General features: G+C 51.6%; 1 protein-coding gene across 1 annotated transcript in view; it reads right to left on the reverse strand.

The window, feature by feature from the left end:
- LOC147697778 (cell cycle control protein 50C-like) overlaps window positions 1-18,015 on the reverse strand; it is a 399,761-nt gene that overhangs the window by 34,249 nt on the left and 347,497 nt on the right. The window contains exon 5 of the mRNA XM_086934448.1: window positions 17,651-17,794. Within this exon, the coding sequence (XP_086790574.1) occupies window positions 17,651-17,794 (144 nt within the window). The remainder of the gene's footprint in view (window positions 1-17,650; window positions 17,795-18,015) is intronic.

Here is an 18,015-nt window from a genome sequence, read left to right on the forward strand (position 1 = left end):
GCATGGGTCGCCACTGCCACAGCCTCTTCTATTTTTTCACCCCACAGGCCTGAACTGACTCTGAATAGGCCCGGGACTATGACTACTGGTTGGATGTTGGAAGTTGGGGTTAGGGAGGGAAAGGGAGGACATAGTTGCTGGGTGGGGGGAGTGGGGACAGTTCTAACCTGGCGGGACTACGGACACTGCGCCATTTGGGATCCAGGCAAAGTTCGTTCGGTGGGGGGGGTAGGGATGGGTTAGAGGGAGGGGACCAGTATGCCAAGGGACATGCACAAGCTTCGCACACTGCAGACTGTTTGCTGCGCACGAGGATAGCACTGCCACTGCGCTACGCCACACCCACATCCCAAGATGCCTGATACACTTAAGGTATTGTCTCTCAATGTAAAAGGCCTCAACAACCCCATTAAGAGGCGGGCTGTGATTTCATATCTAGAACACTCAGGGGTGGACATATGCCTATTGCAGGAAACCCACCTCTTAGCTAAGGACTGGCACAGGATGCGCTCCAGAGCCTTCCCTCAACAATTCTTTTCATCACTCACCACTAAAAAGGCGGGGGTAGCGATGCTAGTGTCCCGACGCTTTCGGGGCCGGGTGGGGGTCAAAGCGGGAGAAATCAAGGGCCGCCTCCTATCATACACCCTTCTGGTGGGCACTAGTACGATGACAGTTGGTTCCATGTACGCCCCTAACACTGGCCAGGAAGCTTTCCTTAAGACTGCACTCTCGGAAGCGCTGCAGCACCCCAGCACCCACTTACTCATTGGGGGGGGACCTCAACCTCGTTATGGACACACATAAAGACAGGTCTGGACACCGTTATGGGGACACTGGTGCGTTGTCTGAAGCAGGTGGGTTGTGGCTAAAAGAAAGGGGCCTGTTGGATCTCTGGAGAGCGGCACACCCCAACTTGACACAGTTCACATTCTTCTCCCATGTCCATCGCACCTACGCGCGCTTAGATCATTTCCTGGGCTCCTCCGACCTAGCACCTCTCGTTACCGACATCTCCATAATCCCAGCAGCTCTCTCCGACCACGACGCGGTAGAACTGACGCTCGCCATGCCCACCACCGCGCGCGCTCCGACCTCATGTAGGCTCAACGTAACCATGTTGCAGAGACCGGCTGTCGCTGCGCAAATCAGTAAATGCATTTCGGAATATCCTGCCACTAACGATGGCTCTGTCACTTCCATTTCGGCCCTCTGGGGCGCCTTGAAGGCTGTAGTAAGGGGGGACCTGATCGCTATAGCGGCAGCAGACGCCAAACTACGAAAGGAAAAAAGGGACGACCTCACGGCTCAAGTGGCTGAACTTGAACGGGTTCACAGCCGCACTGGAGCCCCGAGAATCTGGAGGCAGTTAAAAGCTACCAGGGCCCAATTAGCTAGCCTTGATACCGACAGAGCTGAATTCGCTGCCCTCAGACTCCGCCACTCCTACTATGTGGGGGGCAACCGCACCGTGCGCCTTTTAGCTTGCGCTCTCTAAGCCAAAACCCAGCGGTCCAAAATCACCACTCTCCTGAATGACTCTGGGGAGACCATCACTGACGAGGCAAAGGTTGCAGATGCCTTCCGCTCATTTTACGCTTCCCTATATAAGGAAGACCAAATACCACCCACGGACATAGATGCTTATTTACACTCAGCGAATATCACACCACTATCCAAATCCATTTCAGACGCCCTAGACGTCCCCATTCGGTCGGACGAAGTCCTGGCCGCAATCTCCCGCTTACGGCCGCTCAAATCTCCGGGCCCTGATGGCTTCTCCTCCGGCTTCTACAAATTATTTGGCCCACTCCTGGCGCCGACACTCACGAGGCTATTCAACTTGTTTGAAGGCCCGAGTTCCATACCCCCGACATGCTGGCAGCGGACATAGTAGTGTTGCCTAAACCAGGCAAGAGCCCTACACATTGCTCGGCATTCCGTCCCATCTCATTACTTAACCTGGACTTGAAGTTATTCACTGGGATACTGGCAGCACGCCTAGGCCCCTGCCTCCCGGGAATCCTCGAACCAGACCAATCGGGGTTCGTCCCGAATCGCCAATGCAGCGACAACACTAAAAGGCTCCTGCACTTGGTAGACAAAACGCATTTTCAGAACTCGGATTCGGCACTGTTAGCCATAGACGCAGAGAAGGCGTTTGACCGCGTCGACTGGACCTACCTGCAGAAAGTCCTGCAGCGCTATCAGCTGGGCGACCGATTCCAATCATGGATAGCGAGCTGCTACTACCACCCTCAGGCCAAGGTCCGCTTAGGTAGTCTTAAATCAAACCCCTTTGAGATACAGCGGGGTACGCGTCAGGGATGCCCTCTTTCGCCCCTCCTGTTCGCCCTGTACGTGGAACCGCTGGCGCAGAAACTAAGAGATAACCCTAACATTCACGGTATCACCTTCGGCCGTGAACCGCACGTGGTGAGCCTCTACGCTGATGATATCATTGCCACTCTCGACGATCCATCCCGCTCTGTACCCGCCTTCCTAGAGGAGTTGGACACATTCGGAGCAATCTCTGGCTTCAAGATCAATCGGGGGAAATCTTTGATTCTGCCTCTCTGTAGCAATGCCTCCTCGCGCACCCCTACACCAACTTTTGGGTGCGACCTCCAAACCTCCTCACAACTCCCATACTTGGGAGTCACCCTCACTTTCAGCACTGCCGCGACGGCATTCCTTAATTATAAAACGCTCACCTCCCAGATCCAAGCTGATCTTGCCCGCTGGTCAAAACAACCCCTTTCCCTGTTAGGTCGCATAGCGGCGGTGAAAATGTCAGCCTTTCCTAAAATTCTGTACATCTTTCAAACCCTCCCAATCCCCCTGCCGGCCGGTGCATTGTCGAATCTGCAAACCGCTCTCCACCAGTTCATCTGGGGAAAACAGCGCGCACGCCTGCACAAACAAGTTGCATACAGGACGATCGATGAGGGTGGTCTTGGGGTCCCCAACCTCCTACAGTACTTCCGCGCCTCGCAAATCCGCTACCTGGTAGAATGGTATAGGCCGGAATCCGAAAAAAGGTGGCTGTTCCAGGACAGAGCGATGGCCCAGACCTCCCTATGGAAGATACCGTTTCTCGCCCGTCAACAGAGGCCGAGGTATCTCCTTAACTCCCCCATCATGCGCACCATCATGAGAGCTTGGGATGCAGTAGCGGTCAAAAGAGGATTAACGACTTTCCCCTCCCCACTCACCCCGATTCTAGACAATCCGGATTTCCCACCAGGCACTAACCCCCGCGCCTTTCCACAATGGCGCGGTACAGAATGCCGCTCGGCTGGCTACTTTTTTGAATCCGAAAGCTTCCTCTCGCTGGCCGACATTGTGCAAGACTATGGGGTAACCAACCCTCACATGTTCCAGTACCTCCAACTTCGTCATTGGATGTCGCACCCTGATCGCTCTCCCTTGATGTATCGGCTGCTGACTCCGTTTGAAAAATGGCTGATCACAAAAGACTCCGACAGACACCTTATCTGAGACATTTACAAGATGCTCTCTCCGGCAACTAGCCCAAACAAAACGGCGGGGCAGAAACGCTGGGAATCGGAACTTGGCAGGGCATTATCACCCAAAGAATGGAGGTTTATTTATTACAGAGCGGCGCATACCACCCGTAACACTGCTGCCAGGGAAGCAGCGGTGAAACTGGCCATATACTGGCATCTTACCCCAGTCAGACTCAACCGGGGCAACCCCCTTCGGAGTGCGCTGTGCTGGAGAGTATGCGGTGGGCAGGGTACGTTAACTCATCTATTGTGGGACTGCCACTTTGTCCGGGACTACTGGAAAAGGGTCCTAGATGACATTGACTCCACCTTCCAGACCAAAATCCCACGCTTCCCCGCATATGCAGTTCTAGGATTACCCAACGCGCTCACATTCCCCCTGAGGTCCATACGCGGCAAACAGATGGGCATCGCCATGCAAGCAGCGTCACAGCATATCCTATCACTCTGGGGCTCACCCACTGCCCCTACCCACACGGGCTGGCTACACAAATTATGGTTTACATTAGGCATGGAGAGCATTCAAGCCACGTTGACACACTCCACAGACTCCTTTCAGAAGGCATGGCAACCGCTTTTATCCTTGCTGTCCAAAGAATTTCATGAAATCACCTGCCCCAAGTATCTTCGCATCCTGCGACTCACAGAGCCACCGCGTAATCCGCTGTGAGTTCGAACGCCCGTTAATACGCTGCTTTAACAGTGTCATACCACAGGTCTCTTGTGCACGGCATACTGGTCGGGGTGGAGGGAGGGAAGGGGAGTTGGGAAGGGGGAGAGGGGTTGGGTTCCTTTTGTTCTGGTCAATTGACCCTCTCGCATGGCACCCTGGTTATAGCACGGGCTCTACATCTCTACGTTGGTGTATTACTTTTGCTCTCTTGCTGATTTCTAGAGAAGACGTGCCTGTCTGTCTCGCTCGCTTTATATACCTGCTATGCTCTTGCTGTTTTGAAATGCCTTTCTCTGCTTTTGAATCCAATAAAACAAATTTGAAATTAAAAGAGTTGGGAACTGAATGTTTAAAGATCTGGTTTGCCTTAGAAGAGTATGAACACCCAAACATGTGTAAGCCAATGGGCATTCACAAGCTCAAGTCCAACACCTTCTCTCCCTGGAACTGCTTAGTGGATTCCAGGATGGAAAGGGGAACTGAACACCCCCAGATTTATTGGGGTGAAGTGGAATGGGTTTCTCCAGAGAGAAAATATTTCCCCATGGAGAAAGAAAAATCTGTACATTTACGTTTCCACACATGTTTATGGAATTTATAAAAGCGCCTGATTGCCAAAAGGCGTCTTGGCACTAGCTTTGACACTATCCAGAAGGACTGAAAAAGGAAAAATGAAACTCATTCTCCATTAAACAACCAGGTTTTCAAAGCATATAACATCAATAGATTGGGCACGTCTCTAATCTGCAAGGAAAGAGAATTCCAAGCCTTTGCGACTTCCGTTACAAAACTTCTTCCACCCTAGGAAGATCTTTAAACCCGCTGCGTGCTCATGACGAGCTCAGCTCGTCATGAGGCACGGTTGAGCTGCGCTCATGACGAGCTGAGCTCATCATGGCCTTTGGAATGTTTGCACGCGGGGATAATTTCCCCGCTGTGCTGAACGTTCCAAAACGGGTGTGGCCGTAACAAGCTCAGCTCGTCATGAGTGCAGCTCCACTGTGCCTCATGACGAGCTGAGCTCGTCACAAGCGCGGAGGTGCAACGCGCGGCCCCCCTCCCCCCGCACAGCAGGTGAAAACGCCCCGCATTGATGGGGGTAAACCTGGGGACTACTGCACAGTTAGCTGTTGTGAACCTACCAGCTGGACCTTGATTGTGCAGTGCTTTGTAGATGGTACATAAAGCCGTGAAAGTAATTTTCTGTCTTACCCGTGCAATGGGAAAAGAAACAATGGGCACAGGTCACATAAAGTTTCTGCCGTGCCCCTGGAAACCCATGTCCATTGCTGCATTCCAAGCATATTTCTTTGAACGTTTGTGAACTGAAAAAACATCACTAAGGTCTCTATATACTACCATGAGTAGGAACAAACGTGTTACTATCACTATTACCACAATCAAGACTAACAGGCAATACAAATATATAGCCACCTAAACGTTAGGGAGTTATGATGACAGAGTTAAGAATACCAGGTATGAACCCAGCACGATCACAACACACAACCAAAGTGCCTTGAAGAGACTTGTGTTTTATCTCTTAATGTAAATGGTCTCATGGACTATGTCTGACAAAAAGAAAAAATCCTCCACTCAAAAACACAAGATATGATAATGTTACAGGAAACTCACCTCTCAAGCACTGAAACACGGAAACTGAAAACAGACTGAATTGGCAACTATTCTTTGCATGCAATGATAAAGAAGGTGAGTGAGAAGATCTAATTCCACTGCTGACTTAAAGGAGAGGTGGCCATACTATTCAGGAACACCCTACCCGTAACATTCCAGAGAGTGTGGAGGGAGGAGGAAGGACAGCGCATATTTACTAGGTTCAATATATAGGGATGGATAATGATTTTGGGTCAGTCTACACTTTCAGGGTCAACAGCGAAACTTTTTCTCCAGCATATCCTGGACAATGTCAGAGTTTTGCAAACATTAACCATAGAGGACAGGAACTGGAACATGATGACAGACGCACTATTAGACATTTCGAGAAAACCAGCACTCACAGTTGAGAGGTTTATTACAAGACCTATAGAGAACCACTCCCTTAAAGATGTCTAGAGATTAATACATCCAAGAGAAAATATGCTTCTGTGTTATGTGTTCAAGGCACATGTACACATCGATGTTTTCTCCACCTCAATAATACCTTACATAACAGAGAGCACAATTAATGAGAGGAGAGTCTCCCAACTTCTAAAACTTTTATAGATAGATCTATTCATCCCTCCCCATGTCATTGGTCCATGAATACTCATACATATAAACTTCCAGGGGAAAAACAGAAACTGCAAGTACATTTAGCAGACTTCATCGCAGACAAGGAAGGTCTTGTAACTTCAGAACAGGCACTTACGGCAGCCTGTAAAACATCCATTAGCGGATTGATGTCGAGTGACACAGTCCTACGACACGTAAACAGCAAGGTAGACCCAGGCATTCTAGAAGAATCAATCTGACACTTAAGACGCCAATATTATCACACACCAACTGATTCACCAATACAAGATCTGACAAAATATAAACTTAATACACATCTCAATGTACATTACATAGGCTTAAAAGGAATAGTTATGAAAAAAAGAGAAGAGGAGGTCAGATTCCTGGTGCAGCAGATACATCAGCAGAGTGTCAGCCATCCCGGAAATAAGTACCAACCAGTAAGAGCTTCTGACCCACCCACTAGAGATCATAAAATTCAGAGAATTCTATAGCAACTTAACAATTTAAAGCTTGAACCTATTCGGCAACTACTTTCTGGCAAACGTCGCAATGCCACGACTAGATGAGGAGCACGCGTTAGTGCTAGGAGATAGTATAACAGAGGAGGACATGTAAAAAGGCTACATGTGAAATAAGTATGGGGAAAGCAACGGGGAGGATGAGCTGCTGATGAAATACTTCAAAATTAATAAGGCCAAAGTCTCGAAGATATTAATCAGAGTTTTCAATGAGGTGCAAACCCAGGGCAGATGCCAGCAGAGCTTAGTCAGGTAATTATATATTCACAACAATCAATCAATCAATCAATCAATCAGAGCATTTATACAGCGCGCTACTCACCCGGAGGGTCTCAAGGCGCTAGGGGAGGGGGGTCCGCTACTGCTCGAACAGCCAGGTCTTGAGTTGCTTCCTGAAGGCGAGTTGGTCCTGGGTCAGGCGGAGGTGGGTTGGGAGGGAGTTCCATGTCTTGGCGGCGAGGTGGGAGAAGGACCGTCCCCCTGTGGTGGCTCTTCGGATGCGGGGGACGGCGGCGAGGGCGTGGCCGGTCGATCGAAGCTGGCGTTTGGGAGCGTAGAAGTTGAGGCGGCTGTTGAGGTATCCTGGGCCTTGGTTGTGTAGGGCTTTGTGTGCGTGGGTGAGGAGTCGGAAGGTGATTCTCTTGTTGACGGGAGCCAGTGCAGGTCTCTCAGGTGTCCGGAGATGTGGCTGCGACGGGGGATGTCCAGGATGAGTCGTGCTGAGGCGTTCTGGATCCGCTGGAGTCTCTTCTGGAGTTTGGCGGTGGTTCCGGCGTAGAGGGAGTTGCCGTAGTCCAGACGGCTGGTGACGAGGGCCTGGGTGACCGTCTTCCTGGTCTCGGTGGGGATCCACCGGAAGATCTTACGTAGCATGCGCAGGATGTTGAAGCACGACGAGGAGACGGCATTGACTTGTCTGGTCATGGAGAGGGAGGAGTCCAGGATGAAGCCCAGGTTGCGTGCGTGGTCTGTTGGTTTGGGTGCGCTGCCTAGGGCGGGGGTCACCAGGAGTCGTCCCAGGCGGAGGGTGAGGATCCCAGGATGAGGACTTCCGTCTTGTCCGAGTTCAGTTTCAGGCGGCTGTTCTTCATCCATTCGGCTACCTCTTTCATCCCTTCGTGAAGGTTGGCTCTGGCGGTGGCGGGGTCGTTGGTGAGGGAGAGGGTCAGCTGGGTGTCGTCAGCGTAGGAGATGATGTTGAGGTTGTGCTGGCGTGCGATGTCTGTGAGGGGGCTCATGTAGACGTTGAAGAGGGTTGGACTGAGCGAGGAGCCTTGAGGAATGCCGCAGATGACTTTAGTGACTTCGGATCTGAACGGAGGGAGGCGGATTCTCTGTGTCCTTCCGGCGAGGAAGGAGATGATCCACTCCAGTGCCTTCTCCTGGACTCCGACGTTGCTGAGGCGCTGTACTAGGGTACGGTGGCAGACAGTGTCGAAGGCCGCGGAGAGGTCTAGGAGGATGAGGGCCGCTGTTTCTCCGTTGTCGAGCAGAGCTCGGATGTCATCGGTGGCTGCGATCAGGGCGGTCTCGGTGCTGTGGTTGGCCCGGAAGCCAGGCTGCGAGGGGTCGAGGGATCCGTTCGTCTCGAGGAAGGCGTCCAGCTGCTTGTTGACGGTCTTCTCGATGACTTTTGCAGGAAACGGGAGCAGCGAGATGGGGCGGTAGTTCTTGAGGTCGGTGGGGTCGGCTGCTGGCTTCTTGAGTAGGGCGCTGAGTTCGGCGTGCTTCCAGCTCTCCGGGAAGGTAGCGGTGTCGAAGGAGGTGTTGATGATGTCCCGCAGGTGGGGTGCGATGACAGCGTCGGCCTTGTTGAAGACGTGGTGAGGGCAGGGGTCGGTCGGAGATCCGGAGTGGATGGAGTTCATCGTGCGGACGGTGTCTTCAGTGCTGATCGGGGTCCAGGCGCGGAGGGTGGTGGTGGGGGGCGGTGATTTGGTCGTGGCGTGCGTCGGTTTAGTGCTGAAGCTGTTGTGTATGTCCGCGATCTTGTTGTGGAAGTAGGAGGCGAGGGAGTTGCAGAGGTCTTGCGAAGGGGTGATGTCGTTGTTTCCGGCGTTGGGGTTGGAGAGCTCTTTGATGATGTTGAAGAGTTCCTTGCTGTTGTGTGCGTTGTTGTCCAGTCGTTCCTTGAATGCGGTTTTCTTGGTGGCGTGGATGAGTTGGTGGTGCTTTCGGGTGGCGAGCTTGAGGGCAGCCATGTTGTCCGGAGTTGGGTCTCTGCGCCAGGTTCTCTCGAGGCCTCGGCAGTTCTTCTTGGAGCTCTTGAGTTCGTCGGTGAACCATGGGGCCTTCTTGCTGCCGGGTCTGCTAGGCGGGGTCCTCAGGGGGGTGAGGTCGTCTGCGCAGTCGCTGATCCACTTCGTGAGGTTGGTGGCCGCCTGGCTTGGGTTCGATGTGCTGGTGGGGGGGTTCATGCTCAGGGAGGTCGCGAGCTGGTCGGCTGTGATCTTGTTCCAGCTTCTGCGTGCAACCTGTTGCTGGTGGTGGTGGATCGTGGTCCTTCTGAAGCTGAAGTGGACGCAGCTGTGGTCCGTCTAGTGGAGTCCAGTGGCGTGGCTGAAGGCGATGTCCTTACTGGATGAGAAGACGGGGTCGAGTGTGTGTCCGGCGTAGTGGGTGGGGGTGGTCACCAGCTGCTTGAGACCGAGGTTGGCGAGGTTGTCCAGCAGGGTGGTGGTGTTGCGGTCGTTGTTGTACAACGAATATAATTGTCAACAGGCTCTGTCACTAATACCTATGCAAGCAGGTATTGTATTTCACTGCTCTTCTAGACACAACCTGTGAACACTTTCACATAGCGGCGGCCGCCATAAACGCAAGGTGGTAAGGCGGGTGGGGTCTTGCGGGAGGCGTCGAGCGTGGAGGGGAGAATACAATATTTTTTAAAACTTACCTATTCCCGCCAGGCGCTCCAGCGTCGTGTCTCGTCGCCCTGCCTCTCCTCTTCCTACCTGTTGGTCCCAGCAGCCCCTGGGACAGACTCCCTGTCCAATCCCCACGCTGCAGCAGTACGGGGATTGGTCTCAGCAGGCAAGAATGATGCCCTGCTCAGACCAGGGAGTCTGTGGGGTTGCTCCAACCAGGGTGCTGGGCGGAGAAATCCTTAGTGCGCATGTGTGTTTTGGTCGGCCTGAGACGGCCAGCCACCCAAACACACATGAGCAATTAGGGAACTGAGTGCACTAGCACTCCTCCTCCCCCTCCCATACCTCGGCCCTGCTCCTCCCAACACCGCTGGCTAAGAGCCGGCAAATGTAAATTTAAACAATGCAAGAACATCGTTTAATTTTACATGTGCTGGCTCTGACCCAGGCAATGAGGCAACGCTCCTCCACCATTGCGGAGGAGCCGCCACTGCTTTAACAACTACTATAATAGGTGAAGATGATGAGGACAAACAGGTGGCCCTGTCACTAGATGCAGAGAATGCGTTTGATCTTGTGAAACGGGGCACCCTTGCCAGAATCTTGGATAGATCAGGTCTTAGCATAGGCTTTAAAAAAAAGGTACAGTGGCACAAGTTGCCTGTATTGGGTTCATATCAGGCGCATTTCAGATACATTTCTGGTCAAGGGCGGAACCAAACAATATTGCCTACTGTCTCCATGCTTTTTATATTGGCACTGAAACAACTAACTGCCACAAAAAACAATCCCCTGATATTAAAGGTATCATTACAGTGTCAAAAACTAGAAGGATATTATTCTATGCAGATGGTGCATTACTGTCCATTGCAGAACCAGTATCCTCAGTCCCATAAGTCATGACAATTATCAAAAACGACTCCAAATCCTCCTGAAACATTTAGGTATCCTGATAAATCAAAAGTATAAAGACATAGTACAAGATAACATCCCGCCACTGTAGAAGAAAACAGAGATAGACTTGGTAAAGTGGTGAAGCCTACTATCACTATGGACAAGGTTCAGGTAAGTTTAATCACCATGACACCTAGATGTAATTGAGAAATGCTGATCTAAGCAAAAAGAGACATGGATTCTATATAGGGGGTTCATCTAGAACCACGGGGGCACTTAATCCATTACTCATGCAACAGCTCGTGCATGGAGAGATGCTCACAACCATTTCTACAATGGGTTACGTGCATTTGCAAAATCAAACATTTGTAGAGCGCACAACATACCTGTGAGGGTCTCAAGGCGCTGGGGGGGGGGGGCGCTACTGATCAAACAGCCAGGTCTTGAGTAGCCTCCTGAAGGTCAGCAGGTCTTGGGTCTGTCATAGGCTCAGTGGGAGGGTGTTCAAGGTCTTGGCGGTGAGGTGGGAAAAGGATTTTCCACCGGTGGGGGTTGCTCTTCGGAAGCGCGGGACGGTGGTGAGTGCGAGGTTGGCGGAGCGGAGCTAGCGGTTGGGGAAGTAGAAGGAAAGTCGTTTGTTGAGGTAGGCTAGGCCAGTGCCAGTATTTTGTCAGTGGGGCCCGTAATGCAAAGAATTGCCTTCAGTATATCAGTGTCAGCATTTTGCCATGAATTCCTCATAGGTCACGTATTACTCTTAATATGTACAAGCCAACTGCAGACTTGCAAGCATAACACCACATTCTCACTCACACTTGCTTTTACTCACTCATATTAACACTCACTCTTGCTTATTCTCACTCATTCAGAATCACTCTCCTTGTTACTCTGACTCAATCATACTTTCTCATGCACTCACACTTACTTGACTATCTCTTACTCATTCTGGCTCACTCATTCATTCTCACTCACCTTCTGTAACTCACATTCACTCTTACCCTCACTGAACTTAGGCACAAACATCCACTTGCACTCACTCTTACTCTCACTCACTGCTTGCTTCTCTTGTTGTCACTCATTCTGACTCACTAATTCTCCCTCACAGTTACACTCACTGTTACTCACACCTATTTTTGCTCATTCATTCTCACTCACTCGCAGTGGATGAGGAGCTTGAAGGATATCCTCTTGTTGATGGGCAGCCAGTGCAGGTTTCTCAGGTGGGGGGTGATGTGGCCGTGACGTGGTACATCGAGGATCAGTCGTGCCGAGGCGTTTTGGATGCGTTGCTGTGGTTTGATGAGCTTGGTCGGGGCTCCCGCATAGTGCATTTCCGTAGTCGAGTCTGCTGCTGACGAGGGACTGGGTGACTGCTCTTCTTGTATCAGTCGGGGTCCACCTGTAGATCTTGCGGAGCATGCGGAGGGTGGTGAAGCAGGAGGAGGAGACGGCGTTGACTTGCTTGGTCATGGAGAGTGTTGAGTTGATGATTATTCCCAGGTTGCGTGCGTGGTCGGTGGGTGTCGGGCTGCCCCCAGTGCCGTCGGCCACCAGGTGTCGTCCCAGGCTGAAGGGTTGGAGCCGAGGATAAGGACCTCCGTTTTGTCTGTGTTCAGCTTCAGTTGGCTGATCTTCATCCAGTCGGCGACTGCCTTCAATCCTTCGTGGAGGTTGGCTTTGGCGGTGATAGGGTTCTTGTTGAGGTAGAGGATCAGTTGAGTGTCGTCGGCGTAGGAGATTATGTGGAGGTCGTGCTGTCGGGTGATGCGTGCGAGCGGGTCCATGTAAATGTTGAACAGTGTCAGGCTGAGGGAGGATCCTTGGGGTACGCCGCAGATGTTCTCGGAGGCTTCGGATCGGAATGGGGGAGGCGGGCGCTCTGGGTTCTGCCGGAGAGGAAGGAGGTGGTCCATTCTAGGGCTTTGTCTCAGATCTCTAGGGCATGGAGGCGTGCGTGTAGTGTGCGGTGGCAGACGGTGTCGAAGGCGGTGGAGAGGTCCAGGAGGATGAGGGCTGCGGTCTCACCGTTGTCCAGCAGGGTCCTGATGTCGTCGGTGGCGGTGATGAGGGCGGTCTCGGTGCTGTGGTTGCTGCGGAACAATGACTGGGAAGGGTCCAGGATTCTGTTTTCTTCGAGGTATCGGGTTAGCTGTCTGTTGACGATCTTCTCGATGACCTTGGCCGGGAATGGAAGCAGCGAGATGGGCCGGAAGTTCTTGAGGTCTCTAGGATCTGCCTAGGGTTTTTTGAGTAGGGCGTTGATCTCGGCGTGTTTCCATCTCTTTGGAAATGTTGTGGTCTCGAGGGAGAGATTGATGACGTTGAGCAGGTGGGGTGTGATGGACCTGCTGGCTTTGTTGAAGATGTGGTGCGGGAATGGGTCTGATGTGGAGCCGGAGTCGATTGGGCTCATGGTCTTGATGGTATCATCGATGCTCACGCTGGTCCAAGCTAGCAGGGGGTTGTGGTTGATGGTGTGCGGAGAGTCTGTTTTGTTGCTGTCTGTTGGGGCTGTCTGGGTGTTGAAGCTGTCGTGGATGTCTGCTATTTTGCGGTGGAAGAAAGTGGCAGGGGAGTCGCACAGGGCTTGCGACGGCGGGATGTTGTTGGTGTTGGAGCTGGGGTTGGAGAGTTCCTTCACGATGTTGAAGAGCTCCTTGCTATTGTGTGCGTTGTTGTCGAGGCGGTCTTTGAAGGTGGTCCTCTTGGCAGTCCTGATGAGGTGATGGTGGTTGCGGGTGACGTCCTTGTGGGCTGCGTGGCTGTCCGGAGTCTGTTCGCTGTGCCATTTTGTCTCTAGTTTCCGGCAGGCTCACTTGGAGGCTAGGAGTTTTGGGGTGAACCAGCTGGCCCTCTTGCTGGTATCTCTGTGGGGGGTTTCTTCAGCGGGGCGGGGGTGTTGGCACAGTCGTCGATCCAGCATCTGAGGCTGTGGGCAGCGTCGTGGGTGTTGGAGGGTTCAGTGGGGGGGCTGAGAGCGAGGTTAGTGTTTAGTTGGTCTTCGTGATTTTTCTCCAGCAGCAGTGAGGGACCTGTTGGGTGCGGTGGTGTGTGGTGGGTTTCTGAAAGGAGAATAGGATGCAGCGGTGGTCGGTCCAGAGGAGTTCGTTGGTGTGGCTGAAGGCGAAATGGGGGCTTGCGGAGAAGATGGGGTCAAGTGTGTGGCCGGCGGAGTTTGCAGACGTTGTGACGAGTTGCCTCAGTCTGAGGTTGGCGGGGTTATCGATCAGGGTTGTCAAGTTGCTTTTGTTGTTGTTCTCAAGGTGAAAGTTCAGGTCTCCGAGGAGGATGTAGTTGGTGGAGGTCAGGGCGTGCGTGCTGATGAAGTCGTAGATGGAGTCGCTGAACTGGGGTCGGGCTCCGGGGGGTCTGTAGATGAGGGTGCCCCTGAGGGTGGAGTTGAGGTCTGTGTGGATCTGGAAATGCATGTGTTCGGCGGCGCTGAGAGTGTTATCCGTTTTGGTCGAGACCCTGATGTTGTTCTTGTGTACGATGGCGATTCCTCCTCCGACTCCGTTGGTGCGGTCTCTGTGGGTCGGGTGTGGAGGAGTTGTTCATCCAGGTCTCTTTTAGGAAGGCGACTTCCGGGGATGATGTGTCGAGCAGGTCCCAGAGCTCGACGGTGTGTTTGTGTGCGGAGCGGGTGTGCAGTAGGATGCATTGGAGGTGGTTGAGGTCTTTCTTGGCGGGTTGTTTGGCAGCTCTGAGGCTGATGTAGCTGCAGTTCCGGCAGGTGAAGGGACCGTGTGTGCATTTCGGGGTGGCCTTGATGCAGATGTGATTCTTTCCGGGGTTGAGAGCGTGGCGTGTGCTGGCATTGTAGCGGTGGTGGTCATCGTGGCGGGTGCTGGGACCAGGGATTCTGGCGCTGGGCGCAGTCCAGGCGTGGAGGGGCGCATAAAGGCTTGCCTTAGGCGCGCCTTCGGCGCGCATAAGGCCCATATATGGGGATGTGGGAGGGAGGAGCTGGCGGGAGGCAGGGGCAGCGAATGGGCAGTGAGGGGGCGGGACGCAGGGGACGCAGCAGGGGGAATGGGGGCGGCTGGGGCACCTGAAGGCAACCGGGCACAAACAGGGGAAGCGAGGGGGAACAGAAGGCAAAGCGAGGGGGAACAGCAGGCAAGAGAGCACAGAACGAAGGGGCAACGAGGGGAGCAGAAGGCAAGCAAAACGAGCAAAGATGATAATGAAGGCAGTACAAGGAAGACAGTTAGCGACAGAGATACAAACCTAAGGCCTACCACTGGCCACCAGGGATGAGGCGCAGGTGGTAGCCTGCAGGTGGAGGAGGGCCTCAACTTCTTCAGCAGCGGGAGCTAGGGCAGGGTCAGGAAACACAGGCGGAGCTTTGTGGTGAGGGAGAGACCTACCAACAAGGTCAAGGGTCGCAATTTAAACTTGAACAAGAGGAACTCAAAAAGGAAAAAAGATTAAAGAAATGAAGAATAAAAAAATGAAAAATAAGAACCGATCTCTTCGTGGAATTGGCGTTGTGCGTGCGTCTGTCGGTCTGATGCAACAATGGGTAGCATATGTATGATTGTAAGGCGTGGTAGGCGTGTACTAATGAGTGTGACAAGGGGGGTGCCGGTGTGGGGGTCGAGAGAAAAGGAATAGCGACAGGGTGAGCAGCGGACAGAATGAACAAGTGTAGAAGGGAGGGGGGTTCGCAGAGAGTTTAGTCTTGATCACGGACATATATCCCTGCCATTGTACAGGGGTTTGTCACAGGGCTGCTGACGCCCGTGTTGAAGTCTCTTGCTGATTTGTGCACTCCGAAACCAGTGCCCTACAAAGATCAAGTAACCATGCACTAACATTGGGGCCTGTTTCTGCCTTCTATGCCATGGCAATCCTATGTTTGGCCAGGCCTAGAGCAAGATCCAGAAATATGTTCAGCCTCTTAGGAGATGAATTACTTTTTGTTACTCCCAGTAGAAAGTGGAGGGGTTCCTCTTCCACCCACGCACCTGCCACTTTGGCAAGTAGAGTGGCCACCTCAGACCAGAATATTCTCATATCAGTGCAGTTCCACACCAGGTGTGTGATTGTAGCTCCCTGGTCTCGACATCTGGGGCATATATCCATGGTGCCGGTGTACATGCGTGCCACCCTGTGGGGAGTGAGATAAGTGTGGTGCAAATAACGGCATTGGGTGTATTTTACCCTAGCGTTGGCCAAAATAATTTTTGGTTGGTTAAGGCATTGCAACCACTGCGTGTCAGTCAAAGTAATGAACAGTTCACCATCCCAATGCACACACAATGCCACCAGTGCGGGCGGGTCGTCCAATCTGATGGAAGTGTAAATAGCTGTTATGGCAAGCCGGCCGTGTGTGAGCAGTGTTTGTAGTAGGTGTGATGTGGTGGGCTCTGCCCGATCATTTTCTCATGCTTGCAGGGATTGGCGCATCAGCAAGGTGTGTAATAGAAAGGAACCCTGTGGCACTTTGTGTGTGTCTACTAAATCCTCAAACGATTGCAGTTGCGAGTCTGCATACATATCCCCCCACGTGTCCAACCCACTCTCCCTCCATACTCCCAACTCCAGGCGTCCATGACAAGAGTACGTGCAGATTGCACAGGGTAAGGAGAGAGGCAGGGGCTTTGAACAAGGGCACACAGTGAGCCTTACCCCGCCTCTCCACCAGTAACTCACAGTAGCCTAAGAAGGAGGGAGGAGGATAAAGAACAGTTCATCTGAGCCTATGGAGAGTGACTGTCTTCAGCCTCCTTTCACAGATCCTGCCGTGAATGTTTGATCTTTGAAATCAGTGCACGCAGAAGTAACAGTCAGAGCACACAAAGAGGAAGTTGAGAACAGCATGTAAGGTACAGAGTCACAGTATAAATCCTTGTGTCTACCGGGAAGCTGTGTTTTTTTAAATAAGGACAGTCTGTCTTCATTGACTGGAATGTTCTAATAGCCCTATAGCCCATTGTACCAACTTATACTGATCATTAAAGGCCTGCTACCGTAATGTAGCCTTTGGCTTAGGGTTCTAATACTGGAGCTGGGGCTTATAGGTCGATAAAGCCCACTTTGGCAGACTATAAGTATGTATTAGAATATAGGCATGTTGGAAACACAACTAAAGATAATGAAGTGGCTCGGGGCAAAAAATAGCTAGAGAAGACCATTTTCTTCAACAGTCCAAATCTTGTTGTTTTGTTTCTCTTTTATTTTAGAACATTCTATTCACAGAGAGTAATGTTCTAATATAGCCTTGGAGACAGCTGTGGCAGGCTCTACCGACATTAAAGAAGGCCTTTAAGAAGGAAGCAGGCCTTTAATGGCTGGTAGAGCCCACTACGGAGGGGTCTAAGGCTATTAGAACATTCCGCCCTCTGAGGGCAGAATGTTCTAATTTGTCAAACAAAGGCCTCACAGAGCTTGAGGGGGTTGAAATACCCTCAGGCTCCTTGAGGCGTTTGTTCACATCTGTTGCTGTGAACAAACATTGGAATGTTGATTCTCCGGGCTTCTACCAGCGATTAGAAGCCTGGAGCGCACTGTTGTCTTCAATGGAGCTCCCAACCTTCCAGTGTTCTAATACCTTAATGGCCCTTCAGCCTCAGGCTGAAATAGTTGTTACAGGCACATTCCCTCGTTATAGAACCTCACTTGCAGCTTGGACCTATAATTCAGGAAGAGGGCCTTTAACAACCACTAGAGGTATTGGCAATAGGCTATAATGCTCCACCCTTCCGTGAAACACTCCCTGATTGCTTCCTGCTATCATCTTACAAAATTACAATGGCTCAACATGTTTCCCTCATTTGAGTTTTGGTACTTACACAAAGCAATATACAATTTACAATGAAAGTGCAAACAAATGCAGAAGGAAGCAAAGTGTGAATCTACAAAAACGCATACATATGCAACTCAAAACAAATAATTTCCTTTTATATTTTAGATTGGTTGACAAAATATTACCTTTAAAAGCCTCTTGTAGGTTAACCTTCGGATCTGGGTTTTCGAACTTCACGTTTTTGTCTGACCACCAGCTGTTTCCAGTCCTTGTCAGAGGCACCTTCGCAGGAGGTGATCCCCCAGGGTGGTAATAAAGCAGAATACTATCTTCAAAAAACAAAATTACAATGGTTCATTGATATTCGGGAATCAATTTATCAGTGTGACAAACCTGTGACAGGTTATCACAGGAACATGCAGTGGTTGCTAGTAGAGTGCACACCTGATTTTGTTGTGTAACCTCTTTTTGGGTTCCAACTCTACATCATATTGCCACACTGACAACAAAATCGTTTTTAAACCCTCTGTATTACACAGTCAAGTGTCCA

This window comes from Lissotriton vulgaris, chromosome 8 (genome assembly GCF_964263255.1).
Source record: "Lissotriton vulgaris chromosome 8, aLisVul1.2, whole genome shotgun sequence".
Classification (NCBI taxonomy): domain Eukaryota; kingdom Metazoa; phylum Chordata; class Amphibia; order Caudata; family Salamandridae; genus Lissotriton; species Lissotriton vulgaris.